Source organism: Gadus morhua, chromosome 9 (genome assembly GCF_902167405.1).
Source record: "Gadus morhua chromosome 9, gadMor3.0, whole genome shotgun sequence".
NCBI lineage: Eukaryota > Metazoa > Chordata > Actinopteri > Gadiformes > Gadidae > Gadus > Gadus morhua.
This window is the reverse complement of record NC_044056.1, coordinates 3,795,371-3,806,743: the sequence shown is the minus strand read 5'-3', so window position 1 is coordinate 3,806,743 and position 11,373 is coordinate 3,795,371. Positions and strand designations below refer to the sequence as shown.

Below are 11,373 nucleotides of genomic sequence, written 5' to 3'. Positions count from 1 at the left end.
ACATTTCCCTTCCAATTACCTCCCAGCACGGTCTCCGGTTACCGGACCGCGAGGCGCACCTGGGCCGCGCAGTAGAGTGTGCAGGGTAGGTGTTCATGTTTCTAAACAAGCCGTTTCTCTGTGATAGCAAAGTGTTTTTTTTATTTCAATGTACGCTACTCGATGACATTAGATGTAGGCTACTGTCCTGCGGAGATCACTTGTGGCGTGTGGTTATTACCGGGGCGTTTGGAAAGCGGCGGGACGCACTGTATCCAAGCAACACCGATACAACTGATGGACGTTTCAGGTCAAAGTGAAATTGCCACACATAGAATTCCTCGTTTCTGTTTCATAACCATATGGGTAGGTCTACAATATTGTCGAAGTCCGGACTCGGGTCCAGGTATTTGAAGGACTGGATGCATTTGGGGTAATCATGTCTTCTCTGGGCGCACGGAGAGAGTTTAAAACCGGACCGCTGTACTTCTTTGACCAGGTAGGTCAGTCCCTTGCAATTCAAAGATGAAGTAAGTTGTGTGCTTATAGTAGGTCCACTTTTGAATAAGGTCTATAAATGTATCTTATCTCCAGCCAACAGCGCGGGATCGATCATCGGGGACGCGCGTTCTGCATTTTAGTTTGGCCGACGAAGGCGCCCGCTGGGCAGAAACAGTGCATAGGTGAACTACAACGAGCAATGACCTTGTTGTGACCAATTGTCTTATCCTTTTTTAAATTGGTTTGTATCACTCATGTATTGACTACAATTATCATTTCTGGAATTCATTTTTCTTCTAGCTCTTCAAAGAACAAACTTTGTTTTACTAAAGAAGGCGACGACGAGAACAATGCCCATACACAGTCACGTGGGTCATTTGGGAAGAATAAAGACCACACGGTCAACGGTGAATCAAACGTTTGTGATAGGATCCCAGACCAGAAAGTGGTCGATCCGTTGGGAGCCTATAAGGATGCTGCCCCTGAGCTGCTGGGGGAACTGGAGTCCCTTCTCTCCCGGTACCAGTGGTCCGAGGAGGGCTGTATTCCACGGGGAGTCGTCAACATCCTCAACTGCTCGTCACAAGATCTGACCGCTGTTGTGTTGGAAAGTGGGAAAAGTCCCTTTCAAGGGGCCGACTGCGCAAAACACACTCTGAATCTGAAATCACATATCCCAGTGGCCGATAGGAATACGCCGAAGGAGCTCATCGTAGAGAGCGTGAGAAAACTGAAAAAGAAGAAGTCCTCCCCAAAACCTCCCTTCGAGAGGAAAGTAAAACCGCGACCAGATTTGCCAACGAGGGCTTTTTCCCCTGACGCACACAAAGACAGGGGTAGGCAGAGATCACGTCACAGCACAGCAAGTTCTAGGATCAGATACATATATTTCACACAAGTCACTAAACATGCTTTGGGAATACGATAAACAAATTCAAAGGGGAAAAACTATTTGAGATAGAGGGCACATTTGGTGTGACGAGAGTTTATCTTATGGGACAATATGATGTATAGCCTAGCTGGTGCAATGCGTGCTGCCTATACCGATAAGCAGTTAAGCAGATCCATATCAGTCTTAACATGCTCAGTAGTATTGTGGAGCACAATGGCCTCCTCAACCAACAATGAACGGTGAGTGTTTAATATGTGTGGGTCCCCTAAAATATTCATATCTATCCCCTTGTGATCCCACAGCTAATGCCTCTTCCAGCATCAGCTTCTCCATGTCTTCAAAGATCTGCAAGGACCAAGGTATGGCCCGAAGGTGTCTACCTGATGACGATCCATCTCCATGCTACACTTGACCGTGTCATTTGAATCCTATAGCCAAAATAAGATAAAGCAAGATGAAACGCAATTCGTGAAAAACACTTGTGATGGGCAATGGCTTTGGTTAAGACCGACCGTGCCCCCGGTGCATCCATCCTTTCCCCCCCTGCGGCTGGACTGACGGCCGTGTGTGTTGTGCAGGATGGATCGTGGAGGCCGCGCGGCTGTGCTACGAGGAGCCCCAGCGGAGTGCCGTGTGGCAGTGGGTGCTCCGACGGCTGCAGAGCGCCCGGATACCCATGTGAGTCGGGCGGCACAACGTTTCTATCAGCGCTGAGCTGACCACCCCTGCAGAAACACCAGGGTTGTACTGTGTTGCGTCGTGTTTTTCTACTTTAACATGCTATTCGGGGCGTTTAGTCATTCGACTCACGCAACGTCGTACTTTTCCTATCGTTCCTTTGTTGTTGTTGTTTTTGTTGTTGAGCAGATCCTTCTATCCGAAGCAATAGATAGTGGGGTCTTCGATACATGTTGTTAAGGAGCAGGTATAGGGTTTAGATCTGGAGATATGAAACAGTCTAAGGCCCAATCCCATTTCTAAGGGGAAGGGGAAGGCGTAAGGGGAAGGCGTAAGGGGTAGAAATGGGATTGGGCCTAAGGCCCAATCCCATTTCTACCCCTTACCCCTTCCCCTTACCCCTTCAAAACAAGGGGGAGGGGTAAGGGGAAGGGGTAAGGGGTAGAAATGGGATTGGGCCTAAATGTGCTGCGATGGATGGTTAAAGCCATGCTCCTATGCATCCCGTCAAAAGCCTTCTCTACATCACATCCAATCACATCCCATGGCAGCTCGTCCAACACATTGAATGAACCCACCGTCACACAGAGAGCTGCAAGCCACCAGAGACCGAGAGAGAGGTCTGGACAAGCCTCCCATAGTCCGCCACTACGGACCGGTCCGGTCCCACTATAGAAACACGAGGGCCGTCGTAGACGAGCAGCGCCCCTTCGTCCTCGTCCATGGGATGCCCCAGATCCCACAGGTACACCGAGAGGACCCGTCCGAACGGAAACTTCACTACGGAACCCCGGACGGCTCCTCGGTCGTCTAGTATCCTTTCGCTCGTGAGAAAAAGCTTTACGCACAAAACTCTGCAAACTGTTGTGATTTCAAGTTTAGCTCAAAGTCAAGTCAAAGTCAAAGTCAGCTTTCTTTATTGGCGATTCCGAAATACGTACCAGACAAACAGAGGAATCGAAATTGCGTTTGTCTCCCGACCACGGTGCAAGAAGGAGAAATTGATCAAATTAGGTAAAATAAAAAAAGTAATATTCACAAAATATTTATTCAAAATAGTTCAGCGTAGAGCGATGTGTGTACAGCGCTTGTGTGCATGTGTGTGTTTGCGTGTGTGCATGTGCTTGTGCATGTGCGTGCCATTCCGTCTGACCCCCTTGAACCCTTAGCGCTGGCGTCTCAGTTACCCGTCCGGGGGCGTGGCGGTGTGCCAGACCGGATCGGGTTTGCCCTGCGGAGGCTTCTACACCAACGTGTTCAGCGACCGCCCGAGCCCCGCGGTCATCGCTAGCATGACCGCGTTCGGTCGCGGTGCTGCCACGCACGCCGTCAGGTGAGTCCGAGGTTCCGCCCTCCCTCCGTCATAAAAAACAGGAAAAGAGGCTGATTGTTCAATGCGCTCTCAGAGCGCATTGAATAATCAGCCTCTTTTCCTGGTTTTTATGATTTGTATATCTGAACAGAGTGGATGATGGACTCGAGTTATCTTTATCTTTATTCAGTGATCCCCGTTAGCTTCCACAGCTGTGGTCGCTCTTCTTCCTGGGGTCCACATAAAATAAATAACAATACACAGACATATAAACACACCTGCAGTACAAAAAACATATCTTCATCACAAAAGTCTGAAACACTGTATATACAACGCTTCAATACATTGTACAAACATCACAAGTTTTAAACATTTCGAGTTTATAAGTTCAGCCAGTGTTGGTCGTGTCTCTTGGCTCTAGTGGGGTCGTCTCGGCTCTTTGGGACCGAGCTGGGGGGAAGCTTTGTGGCCCGGACGGCACCGTGACCAAAGAGTGGTCCTGGCTGGGAGGTTCGGGCTCCAAGGAGAGGGTTCTCATACAGGTGAGGGTTGAGGGTAAATCTGTGTTTCTTTCCACTTATAATTTGGCTTAGGCTGCAGAAGAAGATATTTTCACAACTGCAAATCCTGTTGAATGAACGAATAAACAAAGACCAAATTAAACCTCTATGGACCCCACTCCAACTATGCTTGTAATCCAGCCCATTGGCTATCCAAGTGGCCAACAAAAGCCTATTATAGTATGTTATATGATAGGATACGGTAGTCTGTACGGAGATAAGGGGGGTGCCATGTGTCTTAGTGATGGATGATTACAGACAACAATAAATACAACAGTCTCACAATGGCTTCTGGCATTTCAGATATCATGTATACGTGTATCAGAAGCACTATAAATCAAATCAATGAATAATCAATGACTTTCAAATGAATATCAATGATTCATCGCAGACCTTGTGATGTTATCCTAAAAAAAACACATTGGGTATCCTGAAGGTCCTGCATAGATTGTGGGCTACAAATGCAATTCTCAAGCACATTCCAATTTTCTTTACCTTTCTTTTGGTGTCCACAGGTCTCAGATTCAATCTCTGTCAAACTACTGAATGGCACTTCTGGCCTGCTCCGCTTCAAGTGTCAAGGAGAAACGATCCAACTTCCTCTCTCGGCCCTGTCCAGCATGCCCCCGCCCACAGACACGGTACCGTCAACAATACCTGAGTGAACAAAGAGCAGACAAACAGTATCTCTAGGCATTCTGATTGCAAGCGGTTTTAATCCTCAATCATGTGGGTTGTAATCCTCTAGGTGTATGTGGAGCCCAACCAGAGGTTAATGTCCCGCAAGGAGCCAATGCTTCCAAAGAGGAGGGTTCCTGGGCACAGTGCAGAGAGCAGGCTACTGCCCGTCCAAACCGTGAGACCATTTCACTCGCTCTTTTGTGATGATGATCAGGATGACGATGCTGATGTCACCGCAGTTACAAAGCAATACCATTAAGTGGATTAATTTATCGTACAGTATGTTTCACTCTATTCTTTAGTATCCAAACGGCCTTTATTTTTGACCTTCAATAAAGGTTGTATCAGCGATTCTAGGCCGAAACATAAATGATCGCATTCATCTGATCTTTCCTCACGATCCGCTAGCTGCCTGCCCCATAAGCAGGCCGTCAAACGCGTCTCTGTAGGCAGCTTATGCTCCGAGGTCGTACACAAAAACGAATGGTACTACCAACCACTCAAAACCACAATAAATAGTATTCCAACCAATCACCGACAAGGGGTGGGTGTTGTTGGGTTTTGCGCTGCGTTCATGATAGTTTCTACTGGATGCACCGAACATGAAAGGGAGGGGCCAACAGAACATCGCTGATACAACCTTTAATCTCCCTTTTGGGAGTAGTTGTACCTGACCAAACAAAAGAACCACCTTTTCTCCTACATCTGATTTGTCCCGGAGTCCCTGAATTCTCCCCTCACAGCGCAAGCGCTGAGTCACCTTCGGCGAGGACCCCGAGCTAAACGCCATATGTTCCTCCCCATCCATCATGTGATCTCATCCATGCACACGATGGCGTACGACAGCCGTCCCTGCGCCATCAGGAGGTGCTCCAGATGGTGGGGGAGCTGGAGGGGCCAGGGGTGTGGGGAGGAGGAGGAGGAGGAGGAGGAGGAGGAGGAGGAGGAGGAGGAGGTGGAGGAGGAGGAGGAAGTGGCCATTTAGAGGAGCTGCAGAGGGAGTTGAAGAGGCTCCAGCGGAAGGTGCGCAACACGCTGGACGACTGGCTGGAGTTCTACCGCACCGCTACGGGTACACAATCCACCGGTACTCTGCCGACCTCGGGGTCTCCGGCCCCTTTAACCCCCTGGCTGCTGGCCAGCCGGGGGCCTTGATAGACGGGGGCTTTGTTTATGCATGTTTATGTACGTTGATGTACGGCGTAGCAGTCGCTCAAGAAGGCGGAGCAGGTTCTCCGGCAACAGGAAGGTTGCTGGTGATGCAGTGCCCTTGAGCAAGGCACCTGAAACCCCCACCTGCTCCCCGGGCGTTGCACTGCGGCTGCCCACTGCTCCGGGTGTTCTGGTGTGCCCCCGTGTGTTCACCGGCTCGCGGATGGGTTAAAAAGCTTAACTTAGTTCGAACCCTGGCTCCTCTAAGTATTGGGTTGTCATCGAGCAAGACACCTATCCCTCACTTCTCCCGAATGAGCTCGTCCAACTTGGTGTGAGTGAGGGTGAGGCTCTGGTTGTAAAGTTTAAGCTACCTCACCATGTTTTGCATTTTTACGCTCTATGATAGAGTGAGATAGGCAGGGAGGGAGATAGAGGGGAGGACATGCAACAAAGGACCACAGGCAGGAATAGAACCCGGGTAGCTGCGATTAGGACTGGGCCTTAATGGTGCACGCCCCTTCCGGGTGAGCCAGCGGGGGCGCCCCGGGTGTCTCTCTATCTACAGGGGTTTCGTTAGGCAAGCTATGCCTCCTACCATTTCGCGATAGGATTCAGGGAGGGGATGGAGGCCGGATGAAGGTCAGAAACCTCTAATGTTCGTCTGGGGGTGAACACGCCCCTGCACCGCGTCCCGTACACAACCTTGGTAACACTATACGTGCCGAGGTATACTTTGTTCTCAAAAAGTCACACACTTGCACCAAGTGCCCAAGACCGTTCCAGGGTAATTTGGTTGGAGGGGGAGGGGGGGAGGGGGGGGGGGGGGGGAGATAAATTGTCCTGCACACGCGACATTATCGAATAGTTCTGGAAGGATCCGGTTCACGGTCAGCGCTGGCGCTCCTTGTCCGTCCGTCCGTCTGTCATGTTTTCACGCGCGACCTCCCGCTCCCCTCCAGGGCTCCGGTGTCCGGACATCGAGCGGCTGCCAGGGGCCCCGCGGAGAGCCCGGCGCCCGCCCTCCCTCAACCCCCCGGGGTGGGAAGACCCCCGGCCGGGCCCCCCCCCCACAGCCGACCCGCCCAGACACCTCTCCGCAGCGGGGGGCTTTGATTGATTGATTGGGAGGGGCCACGGTGCTGGCTAGCCTCCTTCCACTGTTAGCGTGTTAGCTTAGCGTTTATATCAGTATCTGATTGTTCTGGGCGTGATCTAAGCTGAAAAATATATTTTTCTAGCTTAGCTTGAGCTCCGTATGGTTGTGTGTTATGTTGTTGTGTGCGTGGGGTTGCCCAGAGGACTCACCGGGTAGCGCGCATATATTTCCCCCAGCGACCGGGGTTCGATTCCTGCCCGTAGTCCTTCACTGCGTGTCTTCCCCTCTATCTCCCGTACCTTTCTGTCCATCTGACTCTAGAAGGAAAAGGATAAAATATTTTAAAAAAAAAACGTAAAAAAAAAATATATATATATTGTCGTATGTGTGTCATTTTTATTCCATTTCTGTGCGTCCAGGACACCTCGGAGACCGGTGAAGGAGGAGTCCCGGGTCACTCAGGTCGGAGCCCTGCGTGTCCACAGCAACATCAGACTGGAGTAAGACCCGCCGCCGCTGGGCCAGGACGGCAGTCGCCACCACAGCTCTGCCTGTCTATGACTCAATGGAGCGGCCTTTTTATTCACCTACGGGCAGCAGAGTGGAGCGAGGCGGGAACGGGGGGGTGAAAGAGGGAGGGGGATTTCATGTATTACGGGACCACAGGTCAGAATGGAGGAGGCGCCCCCCCCCCCCCCCCCCTCCATGTGGTTGAGCCGTCACCACGGTAACCTCCATGTCCTTCCGCCGCCGCCACCAGGTCGTTCATCATCCCCCGAAGCCCGGCGCGACCTCCAGCCGACGGAGCGGACCTCCCCCCTGCGGACCCCCCCGTGCCCACCCCCTCTAGCCCGTGTCCAGCGTTGCTACGGGCGACCCTGCAGAGGGACGGGGGCGCGGCGAGGGACGGGGGGCTCCAGGGCGGTGGCGGCGGCAGCGGCGGTGCCGGCGGCGGATGCGGCTGCTGCAGCTCGGGGCCCATGCCGCTGGTGACGGACCTGGAGTACGACGCCTTCGTCCGGGGCCAGGGCCCCCGTGGCGAGCAGGTCCTGGTGGTGTGTGTGACCGCGCCCGACGGCCGTGACGACACGCTGGAGCTGCTCCATCAGAGACGGAGCAGGAGACGCAGCGCGCCGTGCGTTCAGGTAGGACGCCGTCGTGGCCTGGCTACTGCCGGACCAAGCTCAATCGTAGATTGAGCTTGGTCCGGGGGGGCTGCTGTCATTTTCTTCAGCACAAGAGGCGTGATCAACGGGCCTAGTTCAAATGACTGTACGCGATTGGCTGCTTGCCGTCGCTTCCCTGTCGCCATCGTGTTAATCCAGCCAATAGCGCGCCAGGGGGGGAAGACAGCTTGGTGATTGGCCCCCGAGGAAACGTATCGGAAGTAAAAAGAAATGTATTGCTCTTCTCCAGACCCTTCTGCAGGGCGAATTCGAATCGCCGGCGAGTGGGCTGGGGGTACCCGGTCTAACCTCGTCGTGCTTCACAGGGGGGGGGGGGGGGGGTGGGGGCCTTTAGCTGCTCTAGAGGCGTACCTCCATACATACGCACCCAGCATGCAAACGATATCCATGCCTGTCTGTCTGTGTTCTGTCATTATGTATTATAATTTTTATAGATGTCATTAAAGAGCAGGTAATGGAGATGAGCAGGCCTACAGTTAATGTGCAACGTTTCTTGGTACTTTCTGTCAACGTAAAAAAAAGATTGTCAACCTAGTGTCAACACATGAACAAAAAAAGACACATCATTGTGCATTGTACATTGGCCGTCTATGCTCAGCCCGATGCACACCATGATATGATGATATACATGTGACGCATCCTTATTGGAGCACACAGTACATCTGTGTTTGTTTAGGGCCCAGGGTTTAATCATCCAGAAACGTAAACAGAATGCAAATTAGCCGTTTCGTTTCTCCCTCTCACTCTCCCTCCCTCACTCCCTCCCCCCTCCCTCTCCCCCCCCTCCCTCTCAGTGTCAGATGGACTCTTTCCGCCTGGTGAGGTACGAGGTGTCCGCAGGGAGGACCGGCCCGGCCAGAAGAAGCCTGCTGCAGATCCGCCACAGCGTCGCTCCTGGCACACTGCTGGTTAGCATGCGTCAACCGCCGCTTTAAGAGCAGCAGCTGTCTGTTGATTTATGCGCATGAACACACGGACGTTTACCACTAGAGGGCAGTGCAGCTCGCCTAAATGTTACACGGTACTGCTCAGTCTCTTCGGACCATTTCTTCAAATGGCAGATTCTACAAGGGGAAGTTGTGAGCATGTCTTGACCTGATGGCTATTACTATACTGATTGATTTAAGATACAAAAACGGTATTAGTCCATTGATCATACTTGCAGTGAAATGCTGTTTTGCAGACACCGCCGACTAAAAACTAGAAAGAAAGGTGGGCAATACAGGATATACATTACATCATGTGTGCAAAACAATTTCAACATTATACAGTTTATGACTATAAATATACACGAGCTGTAGGACTCTGACGGGGCTCAACACAATAGGTGAAACTTGACTCACTGAGCAGAGATTTTGAAATGGCCGTGGCTGTCATGACGAACAGGATACTCTGGTTCCTGTTGTGGAATGGCACACTTGCAATCCACAAACGTCCCACTGTTGAGCGAGCAGAGTGACGCCATTTGTGGATAACCTCCATGATTGAGATATAACCCTTACCCAATAGTCTGCCAACAATCTGTGTGTGTGTGTGTGTGTGTGTGTGTGTGTGTGTGTGTGTGTGCGTGTGCGTGTGCGTGTGTGTGTGCGTGCGTGCGTGTGTGTGCGTGCGTGTGTGTGACAACAGGCACAATTTATGTAATCAGATACAAATATCTTGTTCCTCTTTGTATTTCATGCGCAAACAGTTTCCTTAATTTCGAATTAAAATTGAAAAAAAATCAATGGAACTTAAAATCATGAATGGCGGAAATAAGAGCCTCCTTTGTTCTTCTCCCAGATGTACATCAGGGGGAAGCTGCTGTTTGCCGACCACGTCTCAAACTGCTCCCGCGGCTCCATGAGGAGCCTCCACCGGCAGATCTCCACCAGCAGAAGGGACTTCAGGCTGGGCTTGAGTCTCCCTGCAGACCACAAGATCAGGTACTCTCGGCCGGGCATCGTGGTATAATATACAAATACTGTTTAAATCATGGAGAACATATTGGAGACTCATGTCATTTCAGACCCTTCTATATAATGGTAAATTATGCATACACATGTTTAGTTTCAATAATGTAGCGCATACTTTCAGTGATGGTCACCACATCCATCGATAACATATCTTTGCATTGAAATTTCTACTTCTCTTATTGTACTTATAGACATATTTGGGTGCATTTCTCAATCGTTTTATTTTCATGTCATTTTTAAGCTCTTTGAATGATATTACCGCTCCTGTTATTTCTGTCGTGACGCGGAATACCTGCTGTGCCCTCGCAAGAATCCAGCTTACGCGTGGAGGTCCGTGGCCGGTCTCCTCGTTCACCCGGCGGTCTCTCCTTTCACAGTGCTAAGCTGAAGGGCTCCGTGGCCGCAGACTCGCTGTCCACTCTCGAGTCCTGGCCGATATCGACCTCCCTCGACCGCAGCGAAACGCGTCTGAGGCACACGGCAACTCAAGATCCGATCTTCTGTAAGATGTACACTAAATACTGTGTTATCTTCGTTATAAATAATGTGATTTTAAATAAGGTGATACTATAATAACCCATTCAAGTGTTTAATAAATAGTTTAATAATGTACGTCCTGACGCTTAATGTACGCAATTATTGTATGTCATACTTAGTTATAGTACTTAGTTGTGTAGCATTTTATCCTAGTGAATGTTGGTCCTATGAGCATCTTTACTCTACCGACAGCGATATATTGTTTCACCTTCTTCTGATGAATGTCCTTATTGTTGGTAGCTTTGGATAAAGGCGTCTGCTAAATGCCCCAAATGTAGTGAAAATGTAATGTAAGGCTTTATTTTCGACCTCAGATAAGTTTATGCCTTTGTGTCATCATCTGTGCTGTGGACAGGAGAAGCCATCAAGATCAGAGGACACCCCAACAGGACGGGAGAACGATAAAACACAGTCCTGTTGCCCATCCTACTCCTCTTGTCAGACACTAAACATCTCCAGCCATGTCTACTGTACCACATGACCTAAGAATAAACTGGTGTGCTACATCTGTCAGTCAGGGCAGAGTGTGTGAATTTGTGTTGAGGATGTGGAATTGTGAGCCATCAAATCATTGGTTATTTCCTGTGCAATAAAAGGAAACTATGTTGAAATCGCGATTATAACATCACAAACTATCACGCAATTGCTCAACCAGGTGATGTCACACACTGATGTAGGTCTAGCTGGAAAATGTATATTAAGACCAGGTCATGCATTATGCATTAAGTTTGATATCTTTGCAATCACGACCTTGTTCTATGACTTCTTAGATTGTCTATTTTATTATACCTTTTTTTTGATGCAATACAATTTCAATAAAAAAACATAACTTCTTACATT

The 11,373-nt window shown here is 50.0% G+C and overlaps 1 protein-coding gene and 2 long non-coding RNA genes across 4 annotated transcripts; 2 read left to right on the top strand and 1 right to left on the bottom strand.

Annotated features, from left to right (window-relative positions):
- Window positions 1-11: 11 nt before the first annotated feature.
- LOC115551257 (uncharacterized) lies at window positions 12-2,044 on the top strand. Its single transcript, XR_003978012.1, has 4 exons — window positions 12-478; window positions 574-1,316; window positions 1,675-1,731; window positions 1,951-2,044. It is a non-coding gene; the product is annotated as an uncharacterized LOC115551257 (long non-coding RNA).
- Window positions 2,045-2,950: 906 nt separating this feature from the next.
- Window positions 2,951-5,431, bottom strand: LOC115550643 (uncharacterized). Of its 2 annotated transcripts, XR_003977930.1 has the most exons (3): window positions 5,295-5,431; window positions 4,418-4,579; window positions 2,951-3,989 (listed from the first exon to the last, which is right to left on the bottom strand). It is a non-coding gene; the product is annotated as an uncharacterized LOC115550643 (long non-coding RNA). The 2 variants fall into 2 exon arrangements; XR_003977929.1 differs by lacking the exon at window positions 5,295-5,431 and having other exon boundaries at window positions 4,418-4,677.
- Window positions 5,432-5,435: 4 nt separating this feature from the next.
- LOC115550749 (uncharacterized protein C3orf20-like) lies at window positions 5,436-11,369 on the top strand. The gene is made up of 9 exons (XM_030366035.1): window positions 5,436-5,482; window positions 5,810-5,982; window positions 6,718-6,796; window positions 7,274-7,354; window positions 7,615-7,999; window positions 8,836-8,949; window positions 9,824-9,966; window positions 10,374-10,498; window positions 10,889-11,369. Coding segments are annotated over exons 1-9 (1,149 nt in total). The 3' UTR covers window positions 10,891-11,369.
- The last annotated feature ends 4 nt before the right edge of the window (window positions 11,370-11,373 follow it).

Excerpts from the sequence above, each read along its gene's own strand:
- LOC115550749 (XM_030366035.1), top strand. The coding sequence starts at position 5,436 with ATGGCGTACGACAGCCGTCCCTGCGCCATCAGGAGGTGCTCCAGATG. Across the intron at positions 5,983-6,717 it reads GTTCACCGGCTCGCGGATGG|GGCTCCGGTGTCCGGACATC; the intron begins GTTAAAAAGCTT and ends GCTCCCCTCCAG. Across the intron at positions 9,967-10,373 it reads CCTGCAGACCACAAGATCAG|TGCTAAGCTGAAGGGCTCCG; the intron begins GTACTCTCGGCC and ends CTCCTTTCACAG.